The sequence below is a fragment of the Canis lupus genome, chromosome X, assembly GCF_003254725.2.
Source record: "Canis lupus dingo isolate Sandy chromosome X, ASM325472v2, whole genome shotgun sequence".
Classification (NCBI taxonomy): domain Eukaryota; kingdom Metazoa; phylum Chordata; class Mammalia; order Carnivora; family Canidae; genus Canis; species Canis lupus.
Window position 1 is genome coordinate 82,505,665 of NC_064281.1, and position 19,032 is coordinate 82,524,696.

Below are 19,032 nucleotides of genomic sequence, written 5' to 3' on the forward strand. Positions count from 1 at the left end.
CAAAAAGCTGGGGAAAAAGTTCATAATGCCTGGCCCTTGAGTATAGTTTCCAGTGGCAGAGCTTTGAGTCTTTGAAGATGTATCACATGTTGTCATTAAGGGACAGAGCTTCCACTGTAGTTTGGCAACCAACTACCCATATTCCTCTTTCTAATATAACTCCTCCTTCCCTGTTTCCAATCAAAATTATATTTGATATCCATCAGACCGACAACTGTCTCCCAACTGCCTCTTGGGATATTCCAGTATTATAGACTCTTAAAATGACACTTTGTGTCAGGACTGAGAGCAGACAGATCTCTTACCTTTCTGTCTGGTATGTCTTCCAAAGAAACTAATTCATTTAGCGCTTGGAAATAGATTTTTAGCAGGTCTTATAGCTGCCACTGGAAATTAATAATTTAGCTTTGAACCTCCAGTCTGTTGGTTTTCAAATTTGGGAGTAGGTCAGAGTTATCTGGAGGACTTGTTAAAAACCCATATTGCTGGGTTCTACCCCAAAAGTTTCTGATTCAGTAGATATGGGGTGAGGGCCCACGAATTAGGATATCTAACCAGTACCAAGGTGATGTTATACAGTTTATTGAGTGACCAATTTTGGGAACTACTTCTTTAGTAATATTTCCTCTAGTCTTTGAGTACCAAATGTTCCTCATAAACCAAATTTTACAAAGTGATAAACCAAAGAAAGGACTGATAAGGATCTGTGAAAACTGTTGCAAAGAAAGATATCAGACTGTATCCTTATCTCTTTCTCCCTTTGGCAAGAGGATGGTTGTAGGGACCTTAGCACCTCTGTGCCTAGCAATTGGTAGCTGTGAGCTCTGACAGGCTTTGTAGTTGGAAGCACCTAAGGATACAATATTGTATGTAATATGAAAGATTAATCTAAGAGAAAGGATGATTTGCTCATTTTGAGAGCATAAGACAGGAACATTAAAATATGATTTGTTAAATGCGATTGAATGGGGTTCTTATTTTAAAACTTGACTTCCTGACTTGATGCTTTTTATATGAGCTTTGTTAGGGACTCAGGGTCAAAGTTCACATTATTTTGTGTGTGTGTATGTGCATGTATTAGGATCTCTTGGTTTCCCTGGACAGAAGGGAGAAAAAGGACATGCTGGTCTAACAGGTCCCAAAGGATTAACAGTAAGTTTTGAGTATATTATAGAACAAAAAAAAAAAAAAACCAAACCTGGAAGAAATCCATTTACACTTTGGTTTTCTCTTGTGGATATACATAATAAAAGAAATTTAGTTTTTTATTAATTTGTGTTGTTTTTTATACCTTGACTCTCCCTGGCTCACATGCCTCACTTTGTTCATAGCTTTGTACACTAAATCTTATTGGGTGGGTTGATAGGACAAACTGGAAAAAGAAATGTGTTGGAAAGAAAGAATCTGACTTTTTCTCTTCTTCTTTTTCCCTTTCTTTCTTTTCCTTCCCTAAGGGCATACCGGGAGCTCCAGGTCCTCCAGGCTTTCCTGGATCTAAAGGTGAACCTGGTGACGTCCTCACTTTTCCAGGAATGAAGGGTGACAAAGGAGAGTTGGGTTACCCTGGAGCCCCTGGGCTTCCTGGTTTACCTGGAACCCCTGGACAGGATGGACTGCCAGGGCTTCCTGGCCCCAAAGGAGAACCTGTGAGTTGGTTTGATATTCTTGGTTCTGTGATATCAAATTGTTACTTAGGGATGTTTCCTAGGATGGGCTTTGTGCTAAGATGAATACCCAATTAGTGCTTAAAAGAATGTGACTGTAGTAATGGTATATTGTTATTGACTATATGGGGTTTCTTTACCACTCTTTTCTCTCAGTTTTATAAATTCCTTCTTCTTAACCTATTAATATATTGAGTAATACTGGCTGTGAACAGATGAGCAGGAGGTTAAGATGCTTATGGATTAGTACGAGGCTCCCCTTCTCTTGTACTACGTATCGTTGTCTCATTTTTTTTTTTGACCTGAGAACAAAAGTCTAACTTGATTTTATATATAGTAAGCTTAGAGATTAGTGTGAGTAGATGGCCATGTGTTAGCTGGACTACAAACTTCTTGACTTATTGCTAGAATGTAAGCTTTGTGAAGGCAGAGATTTTTGTCTATTTTTGCTCTTTGCTGTATCACCAGCTCCTGATACATATTAGGAACTAAAAAACATTTGTTGAAGGAATTAATGAATAAGGGGAATGATCACACATCATATCCCATAATAACACACACTTATACAGTTCTGAGAAGAACTTTTTATGGCTGTATCATTTCTTTAGTTGTATTCAGTAATACCAACATACCAACCTATATCTGTATGTTTCTATATTAAATGTTTCCCTTTTTAGGGTGGAATTGCTTTTAAGGGTGAAAGAGGTCCCCCTGGGAATCCAGGCTTGCCAGGTCTCCCAGGGAATAGGGGGCCTATGGGCCCTGTGGGTTTTGGCCCTCCAGGCCCAGTAGGTGAAAAAGGCATACAAGGTGTGGCAGGAAATCCAGGCCAGCCGGGAATACCAGGTGAGTTTACTACAGTTGTTTTGGTTTTAATTTGGCACTTAAAAGCAGAAATATAGTATCTTTTGGCTATTCTTGGCTTCCTTGCATAAGAGATGTGTTTCCCTTGCTGTTTATATTTGGGCTTTTAAGAGCTTCATACCAAGGGAGCACAGTGTCTGTGTTTCCTCTAAAGGGGGAGGTTCCTTCTTTAAATTTCTTCTGTCTTCTTTGTTACTGTTTTTTGTCTTTAAGTACATTGTACATAAGGTTTAACAAGTAATTATAATAGGAACACACATGTACCTACCACATATGTCAAAAAACAGAACACTGCCATCATCCTAGAAACCCCCATCTTCCTCTCTGTCCTTTTGTGATCATAATCCCCTTCCATTCTCTAGAGGTAACCACTGTCCTGACTTTTGCCTAATTTCCTTCCATTTACCCCTTAGTTTTATCACCTAGATATGGATCTCTAAATAAAGTACCTTAATTATACTTCTTTTTGAACTTCATAATAATGGAATCATAGGGTAAGTATTCTTTATATTAACTTTGTGTATAGCTATAATACATTCATTTTCATTGCTGTATAGTATCTTATTGTATGTGTATTTTGTATTGTCAGACATTTTACATTTTTGTCAGTTTGCTGAGTGTGATTTATCTCATAACAGTTTTATTTTGCATTCCCCTGATAACATTAAAATTTAGCACCTCTTCATATGTTTGACTGTTTCAATTTCCATTTGTGAAATTCCCATTCAAGTGTTTTTTTTTTTTTTTTTACCATTTTTCTACTGGATTGTTTATTTTTCTTACTGATTTAGTTTTTTTTAAATATATATATATATATATTCTGTGTATTAGTTGTTATCTGTTCTGCAAAATTTTCACTCTTTACAGCTTGCTATTTTCACTCTCTATATGGTGTCTTTAATCAACAAAACCTAATTTGAATGTAGTCAAATGTATCAATCTTTTCTCTCATGGTTAGTGCTTTTTATGTCAGATTTTAGAGATCCATCTTTATCCTGAGCATACTTCCAGTTCTTATTTTAGTTAATGGCAAGTAGGTGCACTTGGACTTTGCACAATACCACCTTAAGTTACCATTAGTTAACCAAAAAGAATATTTCTTTTTTACTGCAGTTTGAGTTTTGTTAGGCTCCTTTGACCTATATTTTAAAGTATTTTTGTAGATGCTGTCTTCAATCCTGGAAGCTCTTAAAACTGTCATCTACTTTTTCTTTTTGAAAGTTTATCCTTCTGTTTGGTATATTCCTTGAATATATAATACGGGGTTATGTTTCTTGTGGGTTCTTGTTAGTGTGCATTTTCAAAAGATTATCGATACTTTCTTGTTCTGTTTTTAATTAAAGAGATCTTTAGTCAACTGAACACTTCTCACCCACTTTTGATTCCCTCTTATTCGTAGGTCCTAAAGGTGATCCAGGTCAGACCATAACCCAGCCAGGGAAGCCTGGCCTGCCTGGTAATCCAGGCAGACATGGTGAAGTAGGGCTTCCGGGTATGTGAGGAATTTATTTGGCCATGTCTTTATTACTTATTAGCTTCTTTCTTTTAAAGTATCCCTTTAAAAAAAAACTGTTTCTCCATAGGTGACCCTGGACTTCCCGGCCCGCCGGGCTTGCCAGGAATACCCGGTAATAAAGGAGAACCAGGTATCCCTGGAATTGGGCTTCCTGGACCACCTGGTCCCAAAGGTATGTGGGACTGGGCAGCATGCAGGCTAGTTAACTAGTTAATATGACATTATTCTTTGATATAATTCCCTCAACAAATAAAATATATTAATTGTGCCTCTTTTCTAGGTACCATAAATAATGTAAGTAAAAAGTCACAGTGTATATGCAATATTATTTTATTGTTTTTATCTAAAACAGTCCAGGCAAAAAAAAATAACTAAATCATAGATATGCAAAAATGATATATAAGCTTTTAAAATTACAGAATTACTGTCTTTTATGTTCACCATTGTATTTTTAGGGTTTAGAAAAGTTCCTGGCACATAGTAAGCACTCAATAGATACTTGTTGAATGAATGGATTGTGTTAAGTAGAAAACATACTTATTTCACACATGTATCCAAGTAACATTTTATCCTAAATCATATTCTCTTGATTTACTGAAATTTTGTAAGGCTATTGCTTCAGTTCTGTTTTTTTCCTCTTAGAATTTATTCTCATGAATGTCAAGCATGCATTGGTCTGAGAACAGTGCTTAAACATGGCCTTGCTCATTTATACTAAATGACTTCTAAAGAGTCAGATTTGACTATATATTTATATTTGTGTATAATATTTATAATTCTTTTTAGCTTATTTCCAGAAATATATAGTAGGCCTTTTATCATACTATATTCAGATATAAGCAGAACAAAGCTTTTCTGCATGTTTGTGTGGGAGTCATTCCTTATGTTTCGTTCTATCTCATTAGCAATAACTCTTATTTTCCTTTAGAAGAGTATATCTTCCACACATATTAGCCCTATATGAAAATGACAGGACCATAAGGTGATTGAGAGGGAATATCAGGTATTTATAAGGCTTGATCCTGAGAAGTCATCTAGAACATCAGTGTACTTTTAACATCTCACTCTAGTCACTAATTAAGCATGATTGGACAGGGTAAAAATATGGGTTTGGGAGTTTGGGTATCTTTTTTAAGGTATCTTCTCTTTGGAGATTAAAAAATAACTGATCATGTCCCACAGGTTTTCCTGGAATTCAAGGACCTCCAGGAGCACCTGGGACACCTGGAAGAATTGGTCTAGAAGGCCCTTCTGGGCCACCAGGCTTTCCAGGACCAAAGGTCTGAGACATTTTACTTTATTCTTTCCCCTTTTCCTATTTCTCTTATTAGCCCTAGGTTTCTATTTTGATGTAGACAAAGTCTTATCCCAAATCTTCACTATATAAATACAGTTATCTGATTATATTTTCACTTAAAAATATTTTACCTGGAGCACCTGGGTGGCTGAGTCGGTTAGGCATCCAACTCTTGATCTCAGCTCATGTCTTTTTTTTTAAGATTTTATTTTTTTATTCATGAGAAACACAGAGACACAGGCAGAGGGAGAAGCAGACTCCATGCAGGAGCCCGACGTGAGGGATCCCTGGGTGGCGCAGCGGTTTGGCGCCTGCCTTTGGCCCAGGGTGCGATCTTGGAGACCCGGATAGAATCCCACGTCGGGCTCCCGGTGGATGGAGCCTGCTTCTCCCTCTGCCTATGTCTCTGCCTCTCTCGCTCTCTCTCTGTATGACTATCATAAAAAAAAAAAAGGAGCCCGACGTGGACTCGATCCCAGGACGCCAGGATCACAACCTGAGCCGAGGGAGGTGCTAAACTGCTGAGCCACTCAGGAATCCCCTCAGCTCAGGTCTTGATCATAGGTCGTGAGTTTGAGCCCCATGTTTAACCCAAAACAGTCTTTCATTGTTCAAGAGGTCATATTTGAAGCAACAAAGTTTCTGAAATTGTTTTGGAGTGAAAGGTTACCTGATGAGATGAGATTAGGTGAGAGAATACAATCAGCTCCCCTTATACTTCTCTATAGTATCAACATACCATTTAATCTCTGTCCATGACTATGTGATGACTGGTTGAATATCATGTTTAGAACTTCCCATATTGTTTCCCAGTCCCAATTCCATCCCACTTACACAATGCAAGCCACTATTATTAGCTTAATAATAATAGTAATATAATAATAATAATAATAATAATAATAATAATAATAATAAAGTACTGTGTTTGAGTTTCTTTCTATTCTTTTTATTATATCTTAGCTAATTTACAATTGCCCTTAGTCAACCTTCAGCAAACTGCTGTAGTTTATAATTTTCCTGAATGTTCTTGAATTTTCACTGTATTTAATTAATTTAAACTTTTGTGTTTTCATCATTGCTATTTCTTCCATGGGAAGAACAATTGACCATGACCACAGGTCTCATGAGAAACCACTTCTCTATTGTCTAATTGTTCTTATTTTATTATGAACCTTTAAAATGAACACAAAAGTAAAAAGAGTAATACAATGAAGTTTCATATATCCATTACTCAGATTCCAAATGATCAAGATTTCATCACATTTATTTCATCTATTCCCTTTTTCTTTGCTAAAGTATTTTAACACAAATCTCAAAATCGTATTATTTTACCTATAAATACTTCAATATTCATCTCTAAGTAAGTGGGCTTTTCATACAAAAACCACAATGTCATTATCATACTTAATCAAATTTAAAATAATTATCTAATACAAAGTCTGTAATCACAGTTCCTCAGTTGGGTCCTTTAATCTCATGCTCTCAGTTATCTCTTTCTTATCTTATAACCAAAATTTTTAAAGATTTTATTTATTTATTCAAGAGAGACACAGAGAGAGAAAGGCAGAGACACAGGCAGAGGGAGAAGCAGGCTCCATCCCGGGAGCCTGACGTGGGACTCGATCCCAGGTCTCCAGGATCGCACCCTGGGCCAAAGGCAGTGCTAAACTGCTGAGCCACCAGGGCTGCCCCCAAATTCTTTAATTTGTTTCTCATCCTTCCAGATGTTCTCTCCAATTTGCCAATTATTTTTCATTTAGTTATCCTATTCCTTCTCCCATAGGGAAAAAAAATTACTACTTTGTATTTTCTGCTTTACATTCTTCATGGTAAACAATAAACACCAAGAAAATCATTGGAGTTTTTGTATGTTTTCTCATGTGTATGCCTAAGGGAGAACCAGGACTTGGGCTGCCTGGGCCACCTGGACCCCCAGGACTCCCAGGTTTCAAAGGAACACTTGGTCCAAAAGGAGATCGTGGTTTCCCAGGACCTCCAGGTCTTCCCGGACGTACTGGCTTGGATGGGCTCCCTGGACCAAAAGGTAAAGAAGTTATAGCTATTTTTCAGTTTGCTTTTAACTTTTATAGAAATTGAAACTGTTAGGAAAGTTTATGGGTTATAAGTCCAATTAAATGAAAGTCTATGCTCCCACTCTGTCACTGCTTTTTTTCATCTTTCATTGATGTTTTTTACATTTTATTTTATTGAATAGATGATACAATCATATACGTATGAAAGTCGAACTGAGAAGTCTTCCTTTTACCCCATCTCCATCCACTCTGTTTTCCCCATCCCATATGTAGCCAATTTTTGAGTAATTTATTGTTCCAATATTTCTTCATACAAATTCAAGCCAATAACATATATATTTGTATTTCCTAACTTTCTTAAAAGCTAGAATACTACCTTTTGACTTTTTGCTGTTAATTATTTTGCTTAATTTTATATCCTAGAGATCACCTTATGTCAGTACTTCAAAATCCTGATTTTTTAAAAAATAGCTACCTAGTAATAAACTGCTTGAGTTTATTGTAGCTTGTTCTGCCAGTTGCTAGTTTCTAGATTGGGTTGTTTTTTTAAGATTTTATTTATTTTATTTATTTATTCTTGAGAGACAGAGGGGAGGGAGAGAGGCAGAGACACAGGCAGAGGGAGAAACAGGCTCCATGCAGGGAGCCCGACATGGGACTCGATCCCAAGGATCACGCCCTGGGCTGAAGACGGCACTAAACCGCTGAGCCACCCGGGCTGCCCTAGGTTGGGTTTTTGACAATCTGTTCTTAATTAGAAATAATGTCACAGTGAATTGTCTTGCATTTATGCTATTTCATATATGTATAGTTGTAACAGTAGAATAGAGTAATAAAAATACATTTTCTAAATTAAAGGCTAAATGCATCTCTAGATATTGTCAGTTTCCTCTCTCTTTTACCATACACACATTCCTATCAGCAATGAATGAGTGTACTTGTTTCTCCATAGCTTTGGTAATTGAGTATGTTGACAAATTCTTTAATTTTCACCAATCTGATAGAAGTAGGTATTGGTAGAGTTTTATAAACATTTTATTGTGAAAATTTTCAAACACAAAATTAAGAGAATGGTACAGTGAAAACTTCTATATCTACCATCAAGATTCTACAATTAACATTTTATCTCTGCCAACATTTTCTTTTTTAAAATTTCATATAATCAGCAAAGTAGAATTTTTCAGTGACTACTATATACCCATTATTGATATTCTATTATCAACATTTTACTCTACATGATTTGTCACATATCAGTTCATCCCTTTCTTTATCCATTGACTTATTTTTTGATGCATTTCGAAGTAAACTATAACAACAGTACACTTTTCACTAAGTACTTTAGCATGTATATTATAACTACAATTCTGTGGTTGTTTTTTTTTCTTTTGACAAAATTCACATTAAATGACATACACAGAGACATTTGCTGGATTTCGACAAATACATATACCTGTGTAACTAATCCCCTATCAAGATATAATTCCGGAAATTTCCCTTTTCCCCCTTCTCAGTCCGTACACCAACATCCACAGTGGCATCTGTATAGTTATGATTTTTCCTTGTAAATTAATTCTACCTGTTCTAGAACTCCGTATGGAGTCACACAGTGGGTACATTCTTTGTAAGGCTTCTTTCACTCAGAATACTATTTTTGAGATCCATTCATGTGTATTTATCAAGAGTTTTATTTTTTATTATTGAGTATTTCATTGTATAAATATACCAAAGTTTTTTTTTTTTTTTTTTTTTTTTTTTTTTTTTTTTTTGTAATTAGTCCCTTTTTATTTTTTTTTTTTTTTTTTTTTTTTTTTTTTTTTTTTTTATTGGTGTTCAATTTACTAACATACAGAATAACACCCAGTGCCCGTCACCCATTCACTCCCACCCCCCGCCCTCCTCCCCTTCTACCACCCCTAGTTCGTTTCCCAGAGTTAGCAGTCTTTACGTTCTGTCTCCCTTTCTGATATTTCCCACACATTTCTTCTCCCTTCCCTTATTTTCCCTTTCACTATTATTTATATTCCCCAAATGAATGAGAACATATAATGTTTGTCCTTCTCCGACTGACTTACTTCACTCAGCATAATACCCTCCAGTTCCATCCACGTTGAAGCAAATGGTGGGTATTTCTCTGTTGATGGACACCTGTACTGTGTTAAGTTTTTGGCTATTATGAGTGAAGCTGGTAAGAACATTCTTTTACAAATCTTTTTGTGGATATGTGCTTTCATTTTGCTTGGTTAAATACCTACAAGTAGAATTGTTGGGTCAAATAGTAGGTATATGTTAGTTGTATGAGAAGCTACTAGACCTTTTTCCAAAATTGTTTTACCATTTTAAACTCAAACCAATATGGTATGAAAGTTTCAATTGTTCCACATTCTCTCCAACATTTGGTGTCATCAGTCTTTTCATTTTTGAGTTTTAGTAGGTGCGTTGGTGACATATTTTGGTCTGAGTTTTCATTTCCCTGATGATGACTAATGATGTTGAACTCTTTTGTGTCCTGGTGGATTATTTTTCACATTCAGATATTTTTCGCATTTTAAAATTTATGTTTTTATTGTTAAGTGGGAAGTGATGTTTATATATTCTACATACTGGTCTTTTGTGAAATAGAGATCTATGAGTATTTTATCCCCATCTGGTTTGCCTGTTTTTAATCAGCGTATTTTAATGATAAAAGTTTTGGTTTTATTGATGTTTCATTTATCTATTTTTTATGTAATTATTGTCTGTGTTATATCTAAGAAACCTTTCCCAAGGTTGCAAATATAACTTTTATTTTATAAATTTTATAATTTTAGCATTTATGTTTAAGATTATCATCCATCTCAAATAATTTTATTAAACACCATTTGTTCAAAATGATCTCTCCCCATTGGATTACTTTGGCATCTGTGTCAAAAATTAGATGGCAATATAATGTGTAGGTCTATTTTGTGCTATCATTCCTACTTATCTATTTTACTAGCCTTAAGTCAATACCAACTGTTTATATTACTGTAGCTTTATAATAAGACTTGATATCAGGTAATGTAAGTCCTCCAACTTTATCAACTTTATTCTTTTTTTAAAAATTCTTTGGATATACAGTATCCTTTGCCTTTATTCTCAGGGTCGTTTAAATTTGTATTTCCATTATTATGAATAAAATTGAACATCTTTTCATATGCTTAAAGGACATATTTTTCTTGTGAACTGCTTATGGCCTTTGCTTATTTCACCATTGGTTTCTTCTACCCTCTTGATTCTGATTCCCCTTATTATAAATAGGAATAGATTTGGCAATTGTGTTTTCCTTACTGGTTTTCAAGGAACAGGACTCTCCTGGTCAATATTTTGGCCCCCAGAGAATAATCTAAACAGCTTTGTACTTCTAAACATGTTGGATTGATTCTCATTAAAGCAATATGACAGCATAGACTAATTTAGCCAGCATAGATTCTGTGAGCAAAAGCCCCCAAACTAGCCCAATACAAATTCTTCTTAGATAAGCCCTTTTAAAAATACCTATTTGTCTTCAACTAAACAGTTCTGGCCAGCTGTAAACACTAACACTCAAAGTTACACATTGTGTTTCCCACCAATTATCTACCGCAGCTTAGACATGTGACCCCCAAAATTGGAGATAGACACATTCCAAATGATAAGCTATGTGGCAAGCAGTCTCCATATGGAAATTACTCACTCATGATACTTTGTTTATTAAAATGTCTTTGAGAAGGGTTAGGAAGAAATGAGTTGAAGCCTATTTTAAACATTAGTGTCTTAACAGGCATTTATTTTCCTAATCTTTGAAAGGAAGTATAGGAATTCTAATATCCTAATAAGACTCATTCTGAAATATAAAAGCCCCAGTACAGTTCCTAAGGTGGTAGAAGAAAAAGAATTTTGGATATTCTACCATGTAATTCCTTCATTCTTCAAACATTATGTTCTTCTTCTGTGCCAGGTACTGCTTGAGTCACTAGGAACACAAAGGCATAGAGTCTGTTCTCTAACTACTGTAAGAAAATCTAGGTAGTATCACTATGATAATGGTTATTTCATCTGGAACTTTTATGAAAATGTATCACTAATGTTTTGGGTCACTAAACCACAGTCAGAATTCAGTAAGCAGATCACAATAAAAGTTCACCTACCAGACACACATATACCAGTGGCTGGGCATTAGAACTTGGTGATCTCTCCTAATAGGAGAGATTGATACAGCACTTTCAAAGCAAAATAGTGACCAATAATAAATTAGTTAGGGTAACATCTATCATCTATCAGGAAAGAATGATATGAGGATGAAGACTCAACATTAGAATCACATTAAACAAAAAAGATAAAAAGAAGATGACTTTGGAAACATTCAGTTTGCCTCATATTACTTTGGTTCAAGGCCTCATCTAAGGTGCCTTGGTAGGCTTCATATAGGAGGTGACACTTGATCTGTATCCTGATGGAAGGATGTTCTGGGTAGCAGGAATAACATGCAAAAGTATTGTGACAAATAGTATGGCACAGAAATGGAAATATTGAAAGAAATAAAATATAAATTGCAAAAAAAACTATTTTTAAATATTTTATTTATTTATTCATGAGAGACAGAGAGGGGCAGAGACACGGGCAAAGGGAGAAGCAGGCTCTGTGATATGAGTCCCATATCAGGCTCCCAAATATAATGCATTTTCAATGAGAATTCAAGTTGGTGTTTTTTGTAAGCACTTGTCATAACTAATTCTGAAACTTAACATTTATCAAACATATACTAAAATGTATTTCAAAATCCTTGTAATTACAGTATTGTGAACCAGTGCTGGAATAGACAAGGGGACCAATATAACAGAGTTAAGAAACATGTATATAAAGGGATCCCTGGGTGGCGCAGTGGTTTAGCGCCTGCCTTTGGCCCAGGGCGCGATCCTGGAGACCGGGATCGAGTCCCACGTCGGGCTCCCGGTGCATGGAGCCTGCTTCTCCCTCTGCCTATGTCTCTGCCTCTCTCTCTCTCTGTGTGTGACTATCATAAAAAAAGTTTAAAAAAAAGAAACATGTATATATGGAATACAAATACACACACATGCACACACACTCATGTCTCTGTAGTAACTTGATATTTCACAGAAATGTCATCAATTAGTAGGGAGAAAATAGATTCTTAAAAGTTGGTATTGAGTAAATGGTCTCAAATAAATAAATTTCTGATGCATGTTATGTTAAAAATGAATTAAAATCATAAATATAAAAGTAAAATTTTTAAAATATAAGAAATGTGGAAGACAGAAAGATTTTTGTATCATCTTAATATACAATTTTGGCAAGACTCTTTAATAAAGAGAATACAAAATTACAAATAGAAAATTGGGATACTGTAAGGCCCAACGTCAGGTTGTCTTCAGACCAGCTAGACTTATCATACTTATTCAACTACCATGGGCCATACTTTGCATTGGTTTCATGTAGAAGGTTACAAAGATAGGATGTACAGTATTCTAGTAGGGTAGTGTTAGGAGTTTCTCATCAATATAACTCCTCAATATTGACATCTACAGAATATTCCACCTTATAAAAGAAGAAAACACATTCTTGTAAAGGGCACATGGAACATTTATCATAATAGACCATTATTCTAGGCCCTAAAACAAACTTTGGCAAATTAAAAATATTGAAATCATACAGTAGATTATTTCACCATACTAGATTTAAGAAGAAATCAGTAATAGAAAGCTATCTGGGAAAATCCTGACATATTCAGAAAATAACCAAAACCCTTTAAATAACCTATGAATCAAAAGGGAAATCACCAGGAAAACTAGAAAGTGCTTTGAATTTAATAAAAATGAAAATAAAACATATCAAATTTGTAAGATGCAGATAAAGAAGTGATTAAAAGAAAATTCATGTATGAAAGCTTTTTTTAATAAAAGATTTTATTGGGGATCCCTGGGTGGCTCAGTGGTTTGGAGCCTGCCTTCGGCCCAGGGTGTGATCCTGGGGTCCCAGGATCGAGTCCCACATCGGGCTCCCTGTGTGGAGTCTGCTTCTCCCTCTGTCTACGTCTCTGCCTCTCTCTCTCTCTCTCTGTCTCTCATGAATAAATAAATAAATAAAATCAATAAATAAACTCCACTTAGTGGGGAGTCTGATTCTCCCTCTGCCTCTCCCCTGACTTGTGCTCTCTCTCTTTCTCGATAGTTCTCTCTCTCAAATAAATAAAAACCATTAAAAGAAAAAATTAGCAAATCAAATCCAACAATATAAGGTTATATGCTACAACCAAGCAAGGTTTGTCCTCCGAATACAAGGCTGATTTGTTTTCTTTGTTTTTTTTTTTTAACTAAAACAGTTGACAATTTTATTTTCACGTTTCACAATACAAGTGAAAATTGCCTTTGTCCCACTACTCCCCTGCAAAAACTATTCTCTCTTTGATAGGAAGGGGAAGCAAGTCTTCCTTGTCGTGCTTTTAGAAAACACCCAAAGTCACAGCACCATGATCTCCTGGTGAAGTAAGAACAAGTAATATAAACTGAATATAAAGAGGTTCCTATCTCTCCTTATCTGTCTGGTTGAGTCATTCCTGGCCGAGTGGGCACCATCATGGGACGAGCAGGAGGTCTCATCATTGGGGGCCCAGGCATCATTGGCATGTGGCCTCCCATAGGTGGCCTCATTCCAGGAGCAGGTCCCACTGGCATCATCCCAGGAGGAGGAGGGCCCATCATTGGCATCATTGGAGGGCCCCCCTTATGGGGGGCTGGCATCATACCAGGGCGAGGAGGACCCGGGAGACTGGGGGGAGGTGGGATCATTGCCTCTGCAGGAGGAGGAGCAGAGAATGGAGTAGGAGGTATCTTTCCTTGTTGAAATGCAGCAGTTGTTTTGTCGATCAGTCTCTGAGCCTGCTCTTCCATCCATTTCTGATAGTAGTCTTTCATATTCTCTTTGTGTTTCCTACCACTGCAGTGTGTCTTTCTCACAGATGGAGAGTCATGGGTGAGGTATGTGTCACAGTAGTCACAATAAAACTTAAGCATATTGCTCTGCAGGCTGTTGGCCACTCCGTCCCCTACAAGGCTGATTTGAAGATCAGGGTGATTTGCCTTATCAACAGTCTGAAGAAAAATTCAACTATATTAACATCTTAATAGATGATGAAAATTATTTGTCATAATTTAACATTTATTCTGAAAAACTACTCTCACAAAATTAGGGATAAAAGGGAACTCTTTTGCATGATAAAGAATATTTACCAAAAAACTTGATCCATTATATTTAGTGGTGAAAAACTGACTGCTTTTTCCTAAATATATGGAACAGCGCAAATATATGCTTTCTTACCACTCCTTTTCATTATTATACTGTGAGTCCTGTAAAGCAATGAAATGCTATAAAGCAAGAAATAGAAATAATATGATGACAGATGGCAACTACACTTGTGGTGAACATAGCGTAACATATAGAGAAGTTGAATCACTATGTTGTACACCTGAAACTAACGTAACATTATGTGTCAACTATGTTCAAATAAAAAAAAAACTCCTGACAAAATAACACCCCTCTCCCCAAATAGAAGTAAAAGGCACACACATTGGAAAGGCAGAAATAAAGCTGTCATTTAGGTGACCTGATTTTTCTACATAGAAAATTGAAAATCTACAAAATACTCCTAAAATGAAGAATTGAATTTAAATTTAGTAGGGTCATAGAATACAAGGCAAATATACAAAAATAAATTGTGTTTCTATATGTTAGTAACAAACAACTAGAAATAAAAATTAAAACAAAAACAGTATTAATTGAAATGACATCAAATAACATGAAATACTTAGGTATAGTTCTAACAAAATATGTGCAAGATCTGTATGTGGAAAACCGTAAAACCACTTACGACAGAAATCACACATCCAGTCAAATGGGAAGATATTTTGTCTTCATGAGTTGGAGGGCTCAATATTGTTAACATAAACAGTTTTTTCCAGCTTTATTCATAGATTGAACATGTTCCCTAGCAAAACTCTGCAGTAGTTTCTTTTTTTTTTAAGATTATTTATTTATTTATTTATTTATTCATGAGTGACACAGATAGAGAGGGAGAGACAAAGGCAGAGGGAGAAGCAGGCTCCATGCAGAAAGCCTGATGTGGGACTCGATCCCAGGACTCCAGGATCACGGCCTGGGTCAAAGGCAGATGCTCAACCGCTGAGCCACCCAGGCATCCCTGCAGTAGTTTTTTATTCAAAAAATTTATTTGGAAAAGGAAAGGACCTAGAAAAGCCAAAATAATTTGAGAAAGAGTACAGAGTTGGAGGATTCATAGTACTTAACTTCTAAACTTAATATAAAGCCACAGTGATTAAGATAGTGTAGTATATGTGAGAAGATAGACACATATAGAACAATGGAATGTAATAGAGACCCAAGAATAGAAATATACAATTTGATTTTTGACAAAGTTGCAAAGGCAATTTCAATAGAAGAATCAGTCTTTTCAATAAATAGTGGTAAATCAATTCATCATCCGTGTGTAAAACAAAACAAAAGATGAACCCCAAACCATGCTTCACACATTGTACAGAAATTAACTCAGAATGGATCATAGATCTAAATGTATAACATAAAATGATAAAAAAAATTGGAACAGAGGCAGGCAAACATTTTCTATGAAGGGCCCAATAGTAAATATTTTCTTTTTTTTTTAAGATTTTATTTATTTATTTGAGAGAGAAAGATAGCAAGAGAGAGCATGAGCAGGGGGAGAGGGATAAGCAGGCTCTACACTGAGCAGGGAACCTGACCTGGGGCTTGATCCCGTTATGACCTGAGCCAAAGGCAGACACTTAATAAACTGAGCCATCTAGGCATCCCAATATTTTTTTTATTTTATTTTATGGGCCACTTATGGTTTCTTTCATATAATATTTTTTCTTTTTTAACGGCCTTCAATAATGTAGAAATTATTCTTAGCTCACAGGCAGTTCAAAAATTTAGCCTGTAAGCCAAATTTAGCCCATAGGCAGTACTTTCATTATCCCTTGTTTTAGATGAAAGCACAGAAGAAAATCTTTGTGATTGTAGGTTCGGCAAAGTTGTTAGATAAAACACCAAAACAAAAATATATTTAAAAATGGATAAATTGAGGGACGCCTGGGTGGTTCAGCAGTTGAATGTCTGCCTTTGGCTCAGGGTATGATCCTAGGATCGAGTCCCACATCAGGCTCCCTGTAGGGGGCCTGCTTCTCCCTCTGCCTATGTCTCTGTCTCTGTCTCTCTCTGTTTGTGTCTCTCATGAATAAATAAATAAAATCTTAAAAATATAAAAATGGATAAATTGGACTTCATAAGATGACATGTACTTTCATATCATTTATCTGACAAAAGGACTTCTAGCCAGAATACATACAGAATTCTCAAAAATCAATAACAAGGAAACAACCAAATTTAAATTTGGAAACATGGGCAAAACATTTGAACAGATACTTTACCAAAGAAGATATCTGATTAGCTAGTACGCACATATAAAGATTCTCAATACAATCAGTCATCTAGGAAATGCAAATCAAAACTACAATGAGATAACATATCCTGTCAGAATAGGCTTCAAAAAAGAAGGAAAATTGACAATACCAAGTGATGCCAAAGATGCATCATAACTAAGAACTCTCATACATTACTAGTTAGAATTCAAAATGGTAGACCCACTTGGAAAACAATTTGGGAGAAAATACTTGCAAGTGATATATCTGATAAGGGATTATTATCCAGAATATATAAAGAACTTATACAATTCAACACCTCAAAATAAATTTTCTAATTAAGAAATGGGCAGAAGACATGAATAGACATTTTTCCAAAGAAGACATATAAATGGCCAACAGACACATAAAAAGATGCTCAACCTCACTGATCGTTAGGGAAATACAAATCAAAATTACAATGACCTATCACCTTACACCTGTCAGAATGGTTAAAATTAACAACACAAGACAAAACGGGTTGGTGAGGATGTGGAGAAGGGGGAACCCTCTTGCACTATTGGTGGGAATGCAAACTGGTGCAGCTGCTGTGGAAAACAGTATGGAGGTTCCTCAGAAAGTTAAAAATAGGACTACCCCATGATCCAGCAATTGCACTACTAGGTATTTACTCAAAGAATACAAAAATACTAATTCAAGGGATACATGCACCCCAGTGTTTATAGCAGCATCATCTATAATTGTGAAATTATGGAAACACCCATAATTCTGAACATGAATATTCTTTATTCATCAGTCAATGGACACTTGGGGTGTTTCCATAATTTATAATTTCACAAATATACATATATATATATATATACACACACACAATGGAATATTAGCCATAAAAAGAATGAAATCTTGCCATTTGCAATGACATGGATAGAACTAGAGAGTATTATGTTAAGCAAAATAAGTCAGTAGAGAAAAATACCATATGATTTCATTCATATGTGGAATTTAAGAAACAAAATAAAGGAACATAGTGGGGATTAAAAAGAGAGGCAAACCAAGAAACAAACTCTTACCTATAGAGAACTAACGATTACAAGAGGATTACAAGAGGAGGTGGTTGAGGGGATAGGTGAATCAGCTGATGGGGATTAAAGGAGTACCCTTGTTGTGATGAGTGCCAGGTATTGTATGGAAGTGTTGAATCACTATATTCTCACCTAAAACTAATATCACACTGTATGTTAACCAACTGGAATTTAAATTAAAACCTTAAAGAAAAATGGAAAGTTTCATATAACCATACCTTTACCACATGACCCAGCAATCCCACTCTTATTTATCCAAGAAAAATGAGAAACTTTACCAAAAACCTGTAGATCAATGTTTAAAGCAGCTTTGTTCATAATCACCAAGAATTAGAAATAGCCATTATCCATTCATCTGTCAATGGATAAAGAATATGTGGTATACATATACAATGGAATACTACTCAGCCATTAGAAGGGATGAATACCCACCATTTGCCTCAACATGGATGGAACTGGAGGGTATTATGCTGAGCGAAGTAAGTCAGTCGGAGGACAATCATTATATGGTTTCACTCATACGGGGAATATAAGAAATAGTGAAAGGGATTATATAGGGGAAGGGAGGGAAAATTAGGGTGACAAAACATGAAAGACTCCTAACTCTGGTAAATGAATACCAGAGGGGAGGGGAGGCAGGTGGGGGGATGGGGTGACTGGGTGACAGGCACTGAGGAGGGCACTTGACAGGGTGAGCACTGGGTACTATACTATATGTTGGCAAATCAAACCTCAATAAAATATATATATATATATATTATATATATATTCAGCTGGTGAATAGATGAACAAATTATGGCATGTTTGCATAATGGAATACTATTCAGCAATAAAAAGTCAACTGCTAATAGGTACATCAATGTGGATTAATCTGAATGCATTATGTTAGAAGAAAGGAGACATATATAGTATATGTCTTTTATATAGTATATACTCAAAAGGCTACATATTATATAAATGTATTTACATGCCATTCTAGAAAAGGAAAAACTCTAAGGCAAAACAGATCAAGTAGTTGCCCGAGCATTAGAGTGTGGAGAGGGGTTGACTACAACTAGGTACAGGAAGCCTTTTGGTTTGTTGGACTATATATGTATCTCACTTATCTT

The 19,032-nt window shown here is 35.7% G+C and overlaps 2 protein-coding genes across 4 annotated transcripts in view; one reads left to right on the forward strand and one right to left on the reverse strand.

The window, feature by feature from the left end:
* Positions 1-19,032, forward strand: part of COL4A5 (collagen type IV alpha 5 chain) — a 266,238-nt gene that overhangs the window by 185,330 nt on the left and 61,876 nt on the right. For all 3 annotated transcript variants that reach the window (XM_049107518.1, XM_025431466.3, XM_049107517.1), the window contains exons 23-29: positions 1,082-1,152; positions 1,455-1,646; positions 2,342-2,510; positions 3,928-4,020; positions 4,112-4,216; positions 5,227-5,324; positions 7,235-7,385. In XM_049107518.1, coding sequence (XP_048963475.1) covers positions 1,082-1,152; positions 1,455-1,646; positions 2,342-2,510; positions 3,928-4,020; positions 4,112-4,216; positions 5,227-5,324; positions 7,235-7,385 — 879 coding nt within the window. The remainder of the gene's footprint in view (positions 1-1,081; positions 1,153-1,454; positions 1,647-2,341; positions 2,511-3,927; positions 4,021-4,111; positions 4,217-5,226; positions 5,325-7,234; positions 7,386-19,032) is intronic.
* On the reverse strand, positions 13,884-14,402 carry LOC112649266 (U1 small nuclear ribonucleoprotein C-like). The gene has a single exon (XM_035712009.2). It carries the CDS (start codon positions 14,400-14,402, stop codon positions 13,923-13,925), a length of 480 nt encoding a protein of 159 aa, XP_035567902.1. The 3' UTR covers positions 13,884-13,922.